Source organism: Prunus dulcis, chromosome 5, assembly GCF_902201215.1.
Source record: "Prunus dulcis chromosome 5, ALMONDv2, whole genome shotgun sequence".
NCBI lineage: Eukaryota > Viridiplantae > Streptophyta > Magnoliopsida > Rosales > Rosaceae > Prunus > Prunus dulcis.
The window spans coordinates 3,901,954-3,919,584 of NC_047654.1; the positions used below are offsets into that span (position 1 = coordinate 3,901,954).

The 17,631-nt window shown below is 36.5% G+C and overlaps 2 protein-coding genes across 4 annotated transcripts; both read right to left on the reverse strand.

The window, feature by feature from the left end:
- Positions 1–546: 546 nt before the first annotated feature.
- LOC117627593 (triacylglycerol lipase 2-like) lies at positions 547–2,902 on the reverse strand. Its single transcript, XM_034359749.1, has 9 exons — positions 2,747–2,902; positions 2,503–2,613; positions 2,266–2,406; positions 2,064–2,174; positions 1,814–1,954; positions 1,658–1,695; positions 1,211–1,287; positions 1,021–1,116; positions 547–866 (listed from the first exon to the last, which is right to left on the reverse strand). Exons 1-9 carry the CDS (start codon positions 2,900–2,902, stop codon positions 547–549), a joined length of 1,191 nt encoding a protein of 396 aa, XP_034215640.1.
- A 989-nt stretch (positions 2,903–3,891) lies between these two features.
- LOC117627417 (DEAD-box ATP-dependent RNA helicase 13) lies at positions 3,892–17,235 on the reverse strand. 3 transcript variants are annotated; one of them, XM_034359515.1, is made up of 16 exons: positions 17,070–17,235; positions 16,047–16,224; positions 15,567–15,959; positions 15,248–15,426; positions 14,969–15,163; positions 14,308–14,484; positions 13,686–14,074; positions 10,257–10,437; positions 9,548–9,670; positions 9,346–9,462; positions 9,054–9,158; positions 7,861–8,001; positions 7,675–7,740; positions 4,986–5,144; positions 4,331–4,412; positions 3,892–4,224 (listed from the first exon to the last, which is right to left on the reverse strand). In XM_034359515.1, the coding sequence occupies exons 2-16, from the start codon at positions 16,216–16,218 to the stop codon at positions 4,172–4,174; spliced, it is 2,532 nt and encodes an 843-aa protein (XP_034215406.1). In that variant the 5' UTR covers positions 16,219–16,224; positions 17,070–17,235; the 3' UTR covers positions 3,892–4,171. The 3 variants fall into 3 exon arrangements, with proteins under 3 accessions (XP_034215406.1, XP_034215405.1, XP_034215404.1); XM_034359514.1 differs by having other exon boundaries at positions 16,047–16,234; XM_034359513.1 differs by having other exon boundaries at positions 16,047–16,265.
- Between the last annotated feature and the right edge of the window lie 396 nt (positions 17,236–17,631).

Genomic DNA, 17,631 nt, shown 5'->3' on the forward strand with positions numbered 1-17,631 from the left:
TTTGGTTTTTTCCAAAGTCCCCCTTACCTTTTTCAAAATAAGTCCAAAAAAAAAAATTATACACGCGATAGTCTAAATTATTCTAAATTGATCTGATCAAAGAGAGGAGGATTCAAACTTGGGTGCAAGGGGACGAGCTCTAACCTTACTCACATGTTTATCTGAATCAAAGAAGTTCATCTCGACCTTCAATTTTTAAGCCTCACTATAGAAAATCTCCAAATCTAACATAAAATATCTGGTAACAAAATAGGGGTTTACCACAATGGTTTGTTGACAATGAAACTAAAATCGGTGGTTTTCTTTTGGTCATTCTGCGTTACTGTCTGTGGGAGTTGATAGTTGTTATGCATATAAACTCATATTCAATGGATTCTGGATGTGGCAAAATAACTTATTACTTTATTCTTGATAAACCAAGATACACTACAAGAAAGCTCACATTTATGTTTTAAGGAAAAACATAAACAAAACTTCTTAAATTTGACAATTCAAGATTAAAGAAAGATAAAATCCCAAAAGCAGATTACAATAGTAGATGAACTCTCAATGGAGCCTGAAGAAGGAAAGTAGAGGATCATACACAACTTGATTGGCATTCATAGCCATAATAAAATCCATATGGGCATAATCCTCTCTGAACTGTACCACAAGCTTGTCCTTGTCATGATCTTTGAGGTTGTCCAGCAAAAGGTTCACATCAAACACGTTCGAAAGCAGATCCCTCCCTCCATAGCTGAGGAATAGAGGAACATCTTTCGGAATGTTTGCCATGTTGTACACAGGAGGAGTAGGCTGCCTGTAGTGCTGCATGTTTGTGATTGGCAGACCGTAATCATACATTTCTATGGTGCCCTTTCTGACCACTTTCGATAATCAACAAGAAGCAAAAATTGAAATTAGATTAAGTATTGAATGTAATTAGGGTGGATTTTCAAACAAATACTTCAGTTTTGTAGTGGACTTTAGACCTTTAGTGTTAGGTGACCATAACTAAACTTGGAAATGAATGAGACTTACTCTGAAAGAGATGTAGAGCATTCTTTGTTGAAGTGGTCTGTGGCGTATGCTTAAAAAGAGCATCAATGCTTGAAGAACTGAGGCAGCAATTTGGGCCTGTAGATTGCAAAAACCAAGTCAATCAACAGAGGAGGAAAAAAGGAAATTTAAGCTAAAAAGGATGAATGGGAAAGCTTAACATTGTAGTCACCTGTTGTAACTGATAGAAAGTTGGAGCAGTCAATGCCTGGTCTTGTGCAGATAAAATCCAAAAGTCGGTTTACCTGCCTGTTGGGATTTTGGGAAGAACAGGAAAATTGTTACTGTCATGTCAATTTTCACAAATGAGTGACCAAGAATCAGATAGATTAACATTCAACCTCTTATTTTATTTTTTTTGCTATGAAAAATCCTAATAAATTTTACTTGAAGGACAGTTTTCTACGTAATCGTTAATGTAAAAAGCATCCTTGTCAACTCCTTTGAAACAATGCAACAAATTATAAGACATAGTTGAGAAACTTCTCATGCTCTAGGCTAGCATTGTTGGCCTCAGAGCCAGAAGAAATTTGTGAAGTACGTATAGGAATTAAACTTATGATATTGTCTGCGATTGCCTTTGCTACTTAAGCAAAATAGGTTAAGTTGCTAGTCTCACTCGTTTGGAAATGCCTGGGAACCGAACAACGCCAGTCCCTGTTAAATAAAACAGATAACACTTTGGTCAGTTAATCTAGTTCATAATGAATGAACTAAGAATCCCATAATTTCAAAATAAAATAAAATAAAATAAAAGTTCATCGAGTTGTGTTACTTGAGCTAAAAATATGTCGGCAGCAGTTCTTCCAAACGGCGATATCTGACCAAGATAAGCAATTGGACTAAGCAAAGCAGCTGATCTTAGCAGGTTTAACAGCTTTTCTTGGGAGAAGGCGGCAAGGGCAGTCAAAGTTCCCTATAATTTCAATACTTTCCAAGTCTCAGTCATACTTGTTTGTTAATTATATGTGTCACAAAAAAGGAAAAGAAAAAAAAAAAAAAACCTGGATCCAGTAAATATTTACCAAGGAATGACCAACATAGTGTAATTTCTGTCCTGTTTGATTGTTCACATACTGGAATGCAGCAGGAAGATCATAACCAGTCAATTCATCCCATGACCAGTCCCAGTATGCCTACATATATAAACATGTATCATTAGAACGTATAAGCTTAATTACGATGCAGATTATGATGTGATTAAAATAAAAGCAAAGTGATTCGTACAGGATCATTAGGGCTAAGTGATGTGTGTCTGCGGCTAGATTCTGTCCCGCGAGCGTTGGCAAGCCATACATCAAAACCCTTATCTGCCAAGATGAATGCCAAAGCCTTATCCGGCTCATTGAGCAGCCAAGCTGAAGCATCCTGTTATCACACATAAATTGTTTCTTAATTGCTTGTTATGCCATGTACTGTGCACATTTAGGGTTCAGGTATATGGTGGCTTGATTAGGTACAAACCATAAGGAGTCCATGTTGTAACAAAACAGGCAGCTTAGCTGCTGTCTTGTTACCGGACCGACCAGCTGGAATCCTTTGCAAGCCAAGGACATAACCATCTGCTGTTGTTACCTTAAACCCACCAAAAGTTACACGAAAAAAGATACAACAAAGTTTAATTAGTTAATGCCAAAAAAAGAGTGACATATATAAACTGATGAAAAAAAGATAAAACTAAGGCTGGCATCTTATAAAATTTAGTTACTTTATGTTCTTCGCAAGCATAGCCTTGTGTCTCCACCAATGATTTGCAAATGCCACCATCCACATTGTTGGTTGGTTGCAGCTTAGTTCTTGTTGCTGCAGCAGCTGAAAGAGAAAGTAGAGCCACAAGAAGTAGAGTGCTCAAAGGGTTGGCCATTTGGAGCTTAGTTTGATTTTGATACAAGCGATATTGGGGGAGGGGGGGAATCGAACCTAGGATCTGAGGTGTAAGGGTAAATGCTCTTAACCACTTGAGCCACAAGTCCCTTGATGGAGCTTAGTTTGATTCATTGTCTTTGAGTGTTTCATGGTGTTTTGCTTTTTATAGTAAATAAATCCGAAACAAATCGGATCAAGCCAAACACAAGAGTTACCTTATTTGTTGGGTGAACTAGTTAGTAATGAAAATAAATGTCATATAGAAACCCCCCAAGACTTTGACCTCCCAAACTTTGAATTATTATGAGATTAATGGGGAAATTATCATGACACTATATGAGTACAAATTTGTGTAAATTCTCATGAATGACCCTTTGTACGTTAAATTGTACATCTTAATATTGAATTTCTGAAACTTTGTATTGAATAATAACGCTAGAGCATAAATAGATTAGATCCTTGGTCTATTTTGATAAAAACGTTTTCAGACCAATCAATTTATTTATTTATTTTTTATAGTGGTTGACTGAAGTAGACAAATTTGCCCGAATTGAAGAAACACATAAATTGAAACGTCAACGTTTCTAGACCTGGGTGAGAGTCAAAAGATCTACTTTGTCCCAAATTATATGTTTAGCTTGATGCCCAGGTTATAAGTTAATCTCAATTTTCATTCGACATTTAGCTTGACCATCTTGTGGCCTCCTTTTCCACAATGGGTCAGCAAAGCCAGGTAAAAGGCCTACAAGTCGTGAACTTTTACCGGAGAAGAAGCAATGACCGTATTTGAGGAATAAGCATCAGCTAACTTTGTGCCAGCAGCCGCAGTAATACAGAGGATGCAAGCGATGTTCCAATTGGGTTTCTCATGTTCATGTCTTCTATGGGCAAGGCCTGTTGTCAGGTTTTTGCATGTTTTTTATGCAATGCATTTTGTCATTCTTTCCACAACCCCAAAAACACAAAAAACCAAAAAAAAGCACAAGGAGGGGCAAATCTCAGTCATTTTACTTAGAGCTGAATAATTCTTATTACGTACTAAAGAACAAAAACTTGAAATAATAACTGAAGGTTTAAGGCCGCATGACCATGAATTTAAAACTCAATTTCAACCTAGAGGTAAATGGCCGCATCAAAGAATCTCCCTTCCACCGAGAAATAAAATAGAAAAGGCCAAGGAAGCTACTTTGAACTTATAATTAGTATATGTCGTTGGTCCTAGATTATCAACACCAGAGTAGACAAAAATTTCAATTGGCCAATCAGCTCAATCTCCCCCTTTAAGCTGTTTCTTCCGTTTTCTTCGTTGATCTCTCAAACCTGGAAGGAATAACAATATCAATACAAAAACCAAAGGAGCCAACCTCCCTTCGACCCCAAAAGACAGATACACAAAAAAAGAAAAGAAAAAGGAAAGAAAATTTACGTGTTTTCTCCTCTTTTCTTTTCCTTCTCAAATCCACTATGTTTCTTCGTTTTTGTGCCATCTCTTTCCCATCTATGTGCACCTGAGAGAGAGAGAGAGAGAGAGAGAGAGAGAGAGAGAGAGAGAGAGAGTATGAAATACTGGAACTCGAAGTAATGGTTAGGGACATAAAAATAAAGAGAAAACAAAAGATTTTAACTCTGCATGCTTATTATTCACCCAAATAAGAAGTCAAATGAAAGCAAATTTCTGTAGTTTGTCATGTTGACTTCAATATTGCTTTCGCACACATCAGCTGCTAATCTTATCGTAATTATAGTTTACCATGCATCTGTTCATTTATGATGGCATGCATTCTCTCTAATCAACAAATGTATCCATATTTTTAAATTTTGAAAAATCCATGGAAATTCAAAAAATTTGAAGGCTTGACAAAGTAGATAAATGTACTTAAGTGCAAGTTTGACCATACATAAGTTTCAACCATAACAAAAAAATATCAATATTATCTGGACATCATGTGATCCTCTCATATTGGGAACTATTTCAGTGTGCACAACATGAGAAGAGAAAAAGAGTAAGAAATCATGCAACAAAACTTTAATCAGATCGTAGGAAATAGGTAAAATCTATGACTTTAGCCTTTAGGTACTACCTCATGCCCAGCACTCCGAAGTGCCTGGAGTGGTTCCACACAATCCTGACCGATAACTACCAATTTACTTTTTTTCTTATCTCCTGAGTCACTATTGTCACCGAATTTTTTCTTAGCCAATTCTTCAAATTGATGTTGCATGAGAGGCGAGACACCAGCCTGAAAATATAAAAACAAAAAAGGATCAGTGCCATTACTTGAAAAACACAACAGTGCAGGAGCCCCTTATAAAGATTGTGCAACGACCAATATACTCCTTAGTGGAGATCATGATCATATTAATCATAAGTTCGACCTCAACTCTCCAGAAAACACCATAAAGGGGAGAGAATATAGTAATTCAGGAATGTCAGGTTATAAACATAAGTGGTTAAGTAGCAAAGGAAAGGGGAAAAAACTGTACAGCATTGTTCTGCCATAGAATGCTAGACAGAACATGCAAAAGAACACCCAATTGCCATGAAATGTATATTCTTTGAGAGAGCCTGTGAAAATAAAGAATCTAAAAATGTGAAGGCCATAATTTAGTAAACCTACAAGGAGTTATCCAAACATTCCAGATGTAATGCTAGCAGTACATGAAGACTTGATTCTCAATTCCCTTAGTTCCCTTGTGATTAGTTACTACATGACATTCCTTAGTTTTATACTTAATCCACATCGGGCACATGCGACCGTATAAAAGAAAAGGGTTATACATTTATGTTAAACGATTGACATATAAACGTGCATCGAATAATCTGGTATACAGCTACAAACTATATAATATGACAATTTTGTTTCTTGGTAAACAATAACTAAAGATAATATGACAAAATATTCTCAAACCAGTTCTATAATATTTTTCTACTCCTATTCAATTTTACTAATTTTCTTTTCACTCTTCCAACAACCTGGTCACAATTACAGGAGGGGAGTTACCCAAGTGTTAGGCAGATAGCCTGTGCTCTTTAACCCACAATTTTGGAATCCAACTCTTACCAACAACCAGACCAAAATCATGAGGAGTTACTCAAGTGTTAAACAGACAGCCTCGGTTGGGGTGGTAGTATCTACCTGCCGTTTGGGATTCCAACAGTTTTAGGTTGGGTCCTTTACCATTCAGGCCTATGTGGCTGCATAAAGGGCATAAAGGGATAAATGCAAGCAAGGTAATAGTGTCAAATGAGATACGGGAAGGTTCAGGTTTATTAAATTAGAGTTAAAAAGGAAGCCGAGACTGTGGAACAAAAGAATTTTTATGTTTTCAATAAACAGTGCCTAGATAAAGAAATTTATGAGTTGGAAGGGGAGAAGAGTTTTGCGACTTAAGGAGAGACATCAGCTTAGAGATGGAAGTTCTTGGTGATTAACATATAAAAATAATGAAATCATTTTCGGTATTGGTGTATAACGATTGGTTTTATTTGCATTAGAATCATCACCAGGTTGCTTGGATATTTAGATTGATAAAATGGCTGGGTTAGTAGATGGGTATTCAATTAAGGTTTAATTTGGTTCATATTTGACTTCATTAGAGGTTTTAAACAATAATGATCAGAGATTCTTTTGGTTTGAATTTGCATCTTCTTCCTTCTTACCTTCAAAAATCACAAAAAATTTCTAGGTTTTAATGCTGATATCGGGAAATGTCAGAACTGTCAACAAATATCAGGGAAATCAATGAAATATCGGCGATATGGGGGGAAGAAAGGGGGTCGACACTCTGAAAATCCAATCTGTAGGTATATTGGCAGATATTTTCGTCCTTGATTAAGCGTTTGTCTTGGTCTGCATTGATGTTGAGGAAAGGAAAATGATGGGCTACCTAATTCAGGCTTTGGGAAATGGTTATGCAGAATAATTAAATGATGGGCTACCTAACTCAGGGTTTGGGAAATGGTTATGCAGAATAGGCTACAATTATTGTTTTAATTTAGGGTTTTTGAAGTTAGGTTGATTTAATTAATTACGTTACCGAGGGTTTCTCATAGGGTTTTAGGTCTATATAAATTAAGGGTTTTGTAGTTCTCTAGAGCCAGACTTGGTTGATGAATAAAGTTTATCCTTCTTGAATCCCTCAGTATCTCTTTCCCCAGTCCATAAACTAATGTCTCTCTCATCTCATCTTTCTAGCTCTTTCTTCCTCTACTTTCTGAAAATTCTAATCTCATTTTTCTCCCTAATTCTACCCAAAGTTCTAAAACCCCTTCTGGTACTACATGAACCAAGTCTACCTCTACAGAAATACAAAGACCTAATTTATTGACCTAAAATCCTATTAGAAACCCTCAGGAACTAAATTACTGAGATAACCATATACAAGAATAATAATCCTAGTCTATTCTACAAGAAATGGACTTTCATTTAGTGTCATTGCTTGGCCCTTCCTTTGGTCTAAGAATTTCAATGGTACTCCATTTAATTTAATTAATCTCAATGGGTGAGAAATAAATTTAAATGTTATGCTCTAGCTAGTAATGCTTAGACTGATTCTTGTCTATCTTTCCCTGAACATCTTTCTTTTCATGGATAGAAGTTTCTCATTCCGCCAAAAAATAAAGTGATAGTATGAAAATTTAAAGAATGCATCAGCGTAAAAACTACTTTGCCAAGATTAACAGCAATTAACTAACAGCTTCTAGAAAAGAATGTCACGTCTTATAAAAGATTTTTTTCAAAAAGGGAAATACGATGGCGAGATAGTTACCCCTGCAAAATAACGATGTGAAAATGACTTCGGTTGTAATGGGCGCGAAAGTAATATCTTGAGCTCCTGTTTTCCAGACAAAAATAGATCAAATGATATTGCCCTAAACTTTAGAATATGCAATACTTGACAAACAGACGAGGTACTGCATTATGAAAAACAGGAAAGCTCATAGTATTACGCAACCTGCTGCAACTTGTTTAAATTCATGGAGCTGGCTTTCCTTTTCTTATGATTTTTCACCCTTTCTTCCTCGCTGTCATCGTTGTCCACAACTAATTCAATCGATTCTGCATTTCTTTCAAACCAGCTTTTCTTTGATTTCTCCTGAAAAAGAAAAAGAAACTAAACAATTAGTAAAATGAGGTCATGAACAAACAAAAGAATGTCAAACATATTATAGCAAATTATGAGAAAATTTTGAAATAGACATGAACAGGAATCACCAAAATTGGTACTAGTATGCACGTATGTTATAAGAGAAGACTAGAAAATATGCAGATCAGCTGTAACTTAGAGAAAAGAAAAACTAGAGTAACATGCAAAATCATGATTACATACAAAGTAAGTAAGGGTCGCATCCCAAGTTTTGGGATGATGCATCGAGCTGGGCCAATGGCACGCACAAGCAGGGACAGTCCATATCACCTTGGTTGGGATTGGGTCATCTTTCATTGAAAAGGCCAGCCAATCATTACAAGGCCTACTGAGCTGGGCCTTCTGTTTTGCCTAGTGGGCTTACTCTTAAACAGATAATATATGTTATATTTTGATTTAGGTTATAAGATTTAATTTTTTCAAAGAAAATATTGTTGTTTGGTGATAATTTATGTCAGTTGTTTGGTGAATAAATAATTAGTAACTTGATTTTAGACCACGTGCAATGCAATGGAAGGTACATAACAGATATTATATGTTATATTTTGATTTAGGTTATAAGGTTTATTTACCATATTAGCCTTCATTTTTAAATAACATTAATGTACAAATGATATATAACTGACATTTTCTGTATTTAGGTTGACAAAGGGAGTTTCATAATAATTTAAATCATTTAAATTATATAAACCACAAAAACCCCTGTTTAAAAGTCGTGGTCAATTCTAGGCCTGTCCCTATGGGCCATTCAATCGTTTGGACTAAGGGATAGGCCTAGGCGTAGCTTTTCCTCATCTGGATGGGAAAGCTCAGCCTAAACAGGAAGTTTGAGTCTTATTAAATAGGCTGGGTAAGACCTAGCCTTTCATACCAAAGGCCAAGTCACACTCGCCTTGCCCTTTTTGTGGCCCTAGGGAGCACTAGGCATAGGCCTTGAGCGGCTTGGCCCACAATGCCCACCAATAGAATTGCACAATAAAATTCTAAATATATGAATATACCTGGGAATCCTTCCGGAGAATTTTGTCCATTTGACGCGCAAGAGATAATCGTTTGATGACCTCAGGCAAGTATGCGTTGTCCATGGGAAATCGCTGAAAACTTTCCTGAGTACAGAAAAAAAAAACATATTAAGGATAAATTGGGGGAAGTCACAGAACTGAAAACAACAAGTGCTGTGATTGATATATTCAACGTATGACTACATACTCAATATTTAAACCACCATCAATTAGCACTTAATTTTTCCTTGATGTAAAATTCAAAATAAAGCCTTCTTTTGAAAAGTGCTACCTTAGAAAATGATTTGCACAACAAAGCGAATTTGGATGTCTCATTTGGTGCAATTAGTGCAATACTGCACCCATCAGCAGAAGCTCTAGCAGTTCTACCACTTCTGTGAACATAAACCTAGTAATAAATAAATAAAACACATTCTCCTGTCAGAAACTGTAAGAACCCCAACAAACATGGTTAAAAGCATCCAAATGTTTACTTCTGCTGAATGTGGAAGCTGGTAGTGAACAACAGTTCGAACACCAGGAATATCTAGGCCTCTTGCTGCAACGTCAGTGGCCACAAGTAAACCATGTTCATCTCCCCGAAAACGATCGATTGCCTGCATTTAGCATGATGAAGAGCAGAACGGTGTTAAAAAAGAAATTAAAGAATCGTGTAAATACAACCAAGTCTTGGGAAGAGCAAATGTGACTATAAAAATTATAAAAAAGGCATCAGATCCGTCCCAATTCCAGTTTGTCGGGAGCCAGATTATATACATTTAAGTACGAGCTCTAGGACACAAACATAAAAGGGTTGGTAAGATTATTTTTTTCAAAAAGTACCCAAAAAGAAAAAACCTTTGCCATTTCATAGTCTACTTCATAGGAATATGATGATCATATTTATTTTTAAACAGGTATCTGTCTCAGTATATAATTGCTCTGTTTAAACTACACCTACCGCCCTCAGCTCCTTGAATCTAAAAGGTTGAACTTCAAACTTTCTTTCCTAAATAACCATTGATTGAATATATCTGAATAGTAAAGAATTTTTGTCAATCATTCACATGACCAAATTTTGCACAGAAAATCATAAAATGTCAAGGCCCACCAGATCGAATGAAAATTTTAATTAAACTTTGTGTTTGCAATATATTTTTGTTACAACCTTGTTTGACTTATTTGGAAAACGAAAAAACGAACCTTCAAGCGAGCTCGCTGCTGCATCTGAGCATGAAGCGTCCATACATTTGTTCCAAGAATGCGCAAGAGTGATGATACATGTCGCAACGCTGCAACTGACGTACAGAACACAAGTGTGCGACCTTGTCCATGAACACTTAAAATATAATACAAATAGGCGTCTTTATCTTCTTCTGTGCATCTGCAAACCTAAGATGATTAAGTAGCATTCCACTGGAAAAACTCATGCAATAAAATGGGAGAGAATAAAATAAAATGACTAAACAACTTATTCAAAAAACTGATCCCAATTTTTTATTTTAGTTTTAAAGGCTTGAATGGGTTGAGGTTAGGATGAATGAAAAGTGCAGAAGTGTTTAAATTAAGGCAGAGAATTTACTCCAAGTCCAAGGCAGATTTTAATCTAAAACGTAAATTGTCCCCACCATCTAAAAATAAGATATGGAAGTACAAGAAATAAAAAATATATATTCTTTTCCCACTTTTATTTATAAGAAATAAAATGATTGATTAAAAGAAACAGAAACAGAGGACAAGAAATCCACTGCACTAAGCTAGAATCACAAAACAATACCATAAGACATCCAGAACAACAAAATAAGGCACTAGAGAACAGCAGCTCTCCAATCTGAAAAGACAGCTAACAAAGAACTGCTCCTAAACTCTGAAGAAACCGAAGCCTAATGATCCCAAAAATCGAACCCTCTCCCATAAGTACTCCCCCTACCCTCCCCCTACCCACCCCTAACCACCCAAAAGAAATATTACACTTCCATCAATTCCGCTCCATAAAACTTACCCAGAAAACCTCCATTACTGCACATTTTCCCAAAACCACACCCCTCTTAATCACGCTCCAATATTTGATGAATTTCAACCACAATAAGGTACAGAAGTAATAGCATACAGTTCAAAGCTGTGAGAGAAAATTTCACCTGAATCACATATGATACTAAAGAAAACGAGTTTAAAGATTCTTCATTGCCATTCAAATATTAGCTCCACAAAAGATGGCAAAATCAAAATTACATTTAACATGCTAAACTAAATCCAAAGTACCTTCGATTACTTAAACACAAGAATGCAATAAAATAAAAATCATTTACAGACTTTGTAATTTACACGAACCAAGGACATATCTAAACATCTAAAATCTCCCAAGACACTCTGCTCAGTTACCATATCTCTTCTCCTGTTATGTGGAGATCTAACAATTTCGAACAAAGAAAAGAATCTTTAATAGATTTCCTACTCACAGCTATTATGTAAATGTGAAAGAAAATTATTTATGGATAATAGGTAACTAAGAAATTTAGGCATAATATCGAGCCAAGAGCAGATTGAAGTTACAAACCACTGGCTTTTGGAGATGCCATTGTTTGTTATCAGCTTCTCTCAGCCAAAAACGAGATATCATTCCAAGGTCTGCATTAGAGAAACAGCAACAGTGTCTTAAGGGAACCTCTTTACTATTTAAAGCTATTAAGTAACCTAGGTGTGACATACTTTTCTTTATTTGCTAAAAATTGGAAAAAATGAAGAGGTATAGGCATCATAGTGAGCCAAGAGCAGATTGAAAGTACTGAGCACTGGCTTCCTGAGATGACATTTTTTGCTACCAGGTCCTCTCTTAGCCAAAAGAGGAAACACTCTTCCAAGGTCTGCATTAGAGGAAACAGTACTTGGTGTCTTATGAGGACCTCTTTACTACTTGAATTATGCAACCAGTGAAAGAAAATTTTACTTGTTTTATAGATAATAGGAAACTACGAAAGAATGCAGGCATCATTGCGAGCCAAGAACAGATTGAAGGTACAAAGCACTGGCTTTCTGAGATGCCATTGTTTCTTATCAGGTCCTCTCTTAGCTGAAGAAAAAGGAGACAATATGAGGTCCGCATAGCACTACATGTCCTAAGAGGACCTCTTTACGTAACTCTGGAAGAAATTTTCTTTATTTTATAAACAATAGGAAATATGACGGATGTAGGCATCATAGCGAGCCAAGAGTACATTGGAAGTAGAGAGCACTGGTTTTTCTGTGAGATGTCATTGTTTGCAATCAGGTCCTCTTTTGGCCAAAATGGGAAACACATTTCCGAGGCATGCATTAGAAGAAAAAGCAGTGCTAGTCTTATGAGGACCGTTTTAGGGATTCACTTTCTTTCAACTTAATGTAGAGATATCAACTAATGACATGAAGGCCTCTCCCATATGCATAGGCATAAACAGGAAGAGGAACTCAATTGTTTGAGCATCTATGTATGATCATTGAAATACTTATTGCCCATCTTTCTTTTTGAAAAAATAAAGTTTACAGGTTCCTATCATAATATAAGAATGATGCAGGAAAAGGAGAGAATTGAGAAAGAGAGAAAGATACTAGAAGGAGAAAATAGAAAAGCAGTTACTCAGAGCGAGATAAGGAAAACAAGGAGACAGAAAAACTGGGATAAGCTATTTGATCAATGTACCAAAATCACCCATCCTAGTACAATGAGGCATATTTATACAAGCAGTACTAAAATAGTAAGATACCAAAAATACCCAATATGACAAGTGATCCCTAACAGAAATAAGTACATAACCTTAAATTTAAATTTTAATAACTAAAAATATATCTAATTTTATACTATGCATCCGTCATTAAGGCATAGGACCACAAATGGTGCTAGACACCAGGCATACACCAGTTAAAGGTATGAAGACCTGGAATTGATTTACACTATATTTTATGAACAATTGGTTCCCTCATCCCAAATGAAGGCCTCAAAAGTACAATCACATTTTTTTTCTGGAAGGAGTTAAAACTGGGGCTACCAATTTCAGTACAAATATGTCAGGAAAGGTAAAAAGAAAACACAAACATATTAACATTCACATAATTCAATGGACAAATAGAAAGTTCAACAAACTATTTTCCCCCTTTAATGACTAAGTACATGTTATTAGACAGGGATTTGTAGCTCCAACAGGACTGAGCACTTACCCCTGCACCCAAGGTCAAACTTCGAATTCCCTGTCCTCCTTTGACCTCCTTTGTACCATTAAAAAAAAAGTACAATGTATTACTTAAGATGCAGTGGATCAAGTGCATTAACCTCCATATTGGATCTAAGGTATAAGATGCCATGCTCTTACTTAGCTATTCACTAAATCACCACTTCGCACATGTGTGTACGTGTATGTGTGAATGAAAGAAAGTGTATAAATATAAATATATATATATATATATATATATATATAGAGAGAGAGAGAGAGAGAGAGAGAGAGAGAGAGAGAGAGAGAGAGTTGAGTTCACCCAATTCAATGGAGAAACAGAAATTCAGGATATTATACTCAAAATGACTAAGTTCTTAAGATGAATTGAAATCTCATGAGAACGAGATCCACATGCCAGACAATAGATGAATAGATGAGAGGCACATACTCAATAAATGACTCCACAAGCTTATTTGCCAAAATGGATGCATTTGTCAGATCAATGATGGCAACATTGTCTCTCATTCCTGCTCGCTCACTTAGAGCTTCTATAGAATTCACCCCATCAGACATTGATTGCTTTGATTTTAGCGAACTACGCTTTAGCTTCTTACGAAAATCAGTAGATAGTGCTATAGTAGCAGAGAAAACAAATGTTTGTCTTTTCTTCGTCTGAAAGTTGGACATCTCCACAGAATTTTGTGCATTTTCACAATGGGATTCAGTTAATCCATTCCTCACTGGAAGCATGTCAATTATTGACTGCAATTCGCGGAAATGACCATTTTCTATCATTCGATCAGCCTCGTCCAGCACAAAGAAAGACAATGAATGTAACTGCAAAAGCAGAAAATAAGAGTCACAAAATTGATTTAAACTATACCACATGTCAAGGGTGTAGTACATGTGTGCAGCTCATTTATGCACACGAGAACAAGCATTGCATGACACCACAACTGCGACTATGGTCACCCTATTTCTTCATACGTTTGGAGTCACAAAGCTAGAACAGGGATAGCCCTCCTCCAATGAAGGCAACTGCATAAATACATAATATTATCAGTACTAACCTCAACTAGATGCTTTTCTCCACCAGACATAAGTTCCCATAATCTTCCAGGAGTCCCAACAATAATCTCAGGCCTTGCTTTTAGAAGTCTCTCCTGCTTTTCCATTGACATCCCTCCAACTATTGGAACCACTCTAACATTTGTATCCTTGGCAACTGCCTTAAGATGATCAGAGACCTGGAAATTGAAAAATGAAAAATGAAAATTCCCCACATGCAGATTCCAAATCAAACACGGTTCACAAAAATTATAAAACCCATATGTTCCAATTATTCAAAAAGTAGTTCCGCTATTTATGTTGAAAAACAATCTGGAAAGGGATGAGTAAGCTCTTGCTTCCCAAAGAACGCAAAAATAAACATCGGATAACTTTTCAGAAATGGAAAATTCTGCTGCATCCCAGCTTGTAAAAAATGGAAATTTCTGCTGCATCCACTAGGAATGAACCTTCTTTTACTATAAAAACCAAAGGCTTATTTTAGAAAAGTTACAAAAAATAAGACAGGAAAACTGTTGTTTTCCAGCTATCTTCACCAACTCCTAGACTCGAACATAACAAGAGATGCAGCAGCAGGCATCAAACTATACAAAATGTCAACATATGCACTCATGCAACTGAGAATTACATGAAGAAAATCAACTGGCAATGCAACTGTATTACCTGAATTGCAAGTTCTCTTGTGGGAGTAATAATAAGGGCCCGTAAAAGACCTTTTGGAGCAAACTTTTCTGTTTCCTCCCCCTTTTCATCAAACATCTTCACAGCTTTTTCTCTTTCCTCCAACAACCGTTGCAAAATGGGCAAACCAAAAGCTAGAGTCTTCCCGGACCCTGTTTCCGCAGCACCAATAACGTCCTGCCATATAAATCAATTATAATGACCATCAAACCAGATATAATCACAACCTATCCAAGATCTTACACAATAACCTTAACCAACCTTTCCTTGATGAGCAGCAGCAGGAATACAAGCTTTCTGTATTGGCGTTGGTTCCTTGAACCCAAGCCGATATATTGATTTCATAATCAGATGATGGAGTCTCAACTCATTCCATGCATAATATTCATTTTCATCAAAAGGCTCTTCTTCAATTTCTTCCTTGCCATTGCTACTGTCATCTGGAATCACAACACCAATGCATAAAATAAAAAAGAATATAAAAAAAGAAACAGCACAACACAACACCAATAAAAAGAAATAAAATAAAATAAAATAAATTAGCATTGGAAAATCCCAAAAGTATAAATACAACACTAACCAACTGTGTTCTCCTCAGTTTCCAAGGTCTCCCCGGCCTTCTTCTTCTTCTTCTTGTTCTTTTTCTTTTTCTTCTTAATATTCACATCTTCATCCTTGTCTTTATTTTTAACCTCATTGCCACCATTTCCCGCAACATTCTCACTTCCCTGAGCTTCCTCCGGCTTCTTTTTCTTTTTCTTCTCTTTATTCATCTCATTATCATCCTTGTCAAATATCTCTTCACCCTTAGCCTCAGCTCCATCGCCAGCAGAGCCATCGACCCCACCACGCTTCCGTTTCTTGGACTTTTTACTTTGCTTAGACTTTTCCTTCTTATTCCTATTTGCTAATTGTGGTTCAGGAATTTGTAAACCATATTCAGCTTCATCAATCTCTTCAAGCATAAGAAAACCTGCATTCACTCAAATTAACAATATCAAATGTAAACACCCAGCTTCTTTGAAACAAAAAACAAAATTAAGAAAGCAAATGCACTAACCTCCTTCGAGCTCGTTGTTGCCGACGACATTAGAGAAGGCTTTGTCTTCATCATTGGGAAGAGATGGGTTCCATGGGAGTGACTCGAATCGCTCGAGTTCTGCATCTTGTTGTTGAATTTGTTTCCTTTTAGCTTTTTTCTTCAATCCACGCAAGAGAGGTGTTGGCAGCATGGTAATCTGGGAATGTCTAGGTTTTCAAATCAATGAGATTATTGATCCTAGAAAGTGAAAAAAGTAACAACATTAAGTAAAAAAGAGGCTTGCACACAGAATGCATATTGGGGAAAAAGGCTTTCAATGAAGCACATGGCTTGCGCAGTCAACTATGAAAAGAAAAAAGAGGTCTTGTTTGTCCTATTGAAATATCCGAAGACAAGGTATATATACCTAACAGAATATTCACTTTACAATTTGACATCCAATTCAAAGCAGGTCATTGTATTTTACTGAAATTTCTTCAAAGAATGGGTTTCAAAAAGAGGGGAATTTCTACAGCAATAACCTCAGTTTACATAGACCAAAAAGCCTACGCATATCAATAACACAACATAAATGAGTCTTAGGTTTACTTGCAGTGGATTCAGGAGCCGGAGAAACCACTCTGAAATCCCAAATATTTAGAGATGAGGTGAGCCAGAGACTGAAAGCAGAGAGATGAGTTGAGCGAGACTGAGTCTTAGGCTGGCCACTAATAGCCCTAGCCACAGACTATTATGCAATTAAATATATTCTATATGCAAGTGTGCCGTCGCATACCACATACAGGCACCTATTATTATGCAATTACAAAATTTGCAGTTAATCATGTCCAATTAATATAAGCGGCAGGTTGGAAGAATATCAAAATGCAGGTTTCAAGAGGCCAAATCAATGCATGTCTTCATTTTCTAAGAAGAAAAACCATAGTTGCCTAAGTCCCTCATCCCAACGAATTTCGATCTATCGAGCGTACCCAATCGCGGTACGGTATCGATCTGGAACGAAAAGATTTAACGACTCAGTTCCAGAGGAGAGAACAGTACCTGATAGAAGACGTCGCTGCTACAAAACACTACCTGACCGCCGAGAGCAGACGAGCAATCAAGGGCACATGAGGGAGAGTGCTACAGCTGATGAGCCCACGTTTGATTCTTGGTCCCTTGAAGATAATGGGTTCTGAGAGGATGTTTTTGGACGAATAGACTCCAAGAGGTGGGATGTATGATAAAGGATAGAGGTAAGGGCAGTTTAGCGGACAGCCCAGCCCACGCAAAAGGCCCTGGTCTCCAAAAATCAGCTCCAGCGGTGACATCCAGCCCGGCAAGGCCCAAGGCAAGATAGGCATTGACATCAGCAAAGAAAAAAATGTTTTAAAAAATTGAAAACAATTACCAAAAAATTCGAAAAAAAAATTATACAGCAAAATTTTATTTATTAATCTCATATATATAAATAAAATTAATCCCATGTAAATTGTAATTACCCTTGAATTACCATGGTAATGAGTAGAAAAGTACCCAAAAAAAAAATTCTAGAGAATATACAATTCAAGTAAACAATAACTGCTCTTACTTGCCTTTGCTATTTGCCATGGTAAATGGGTGG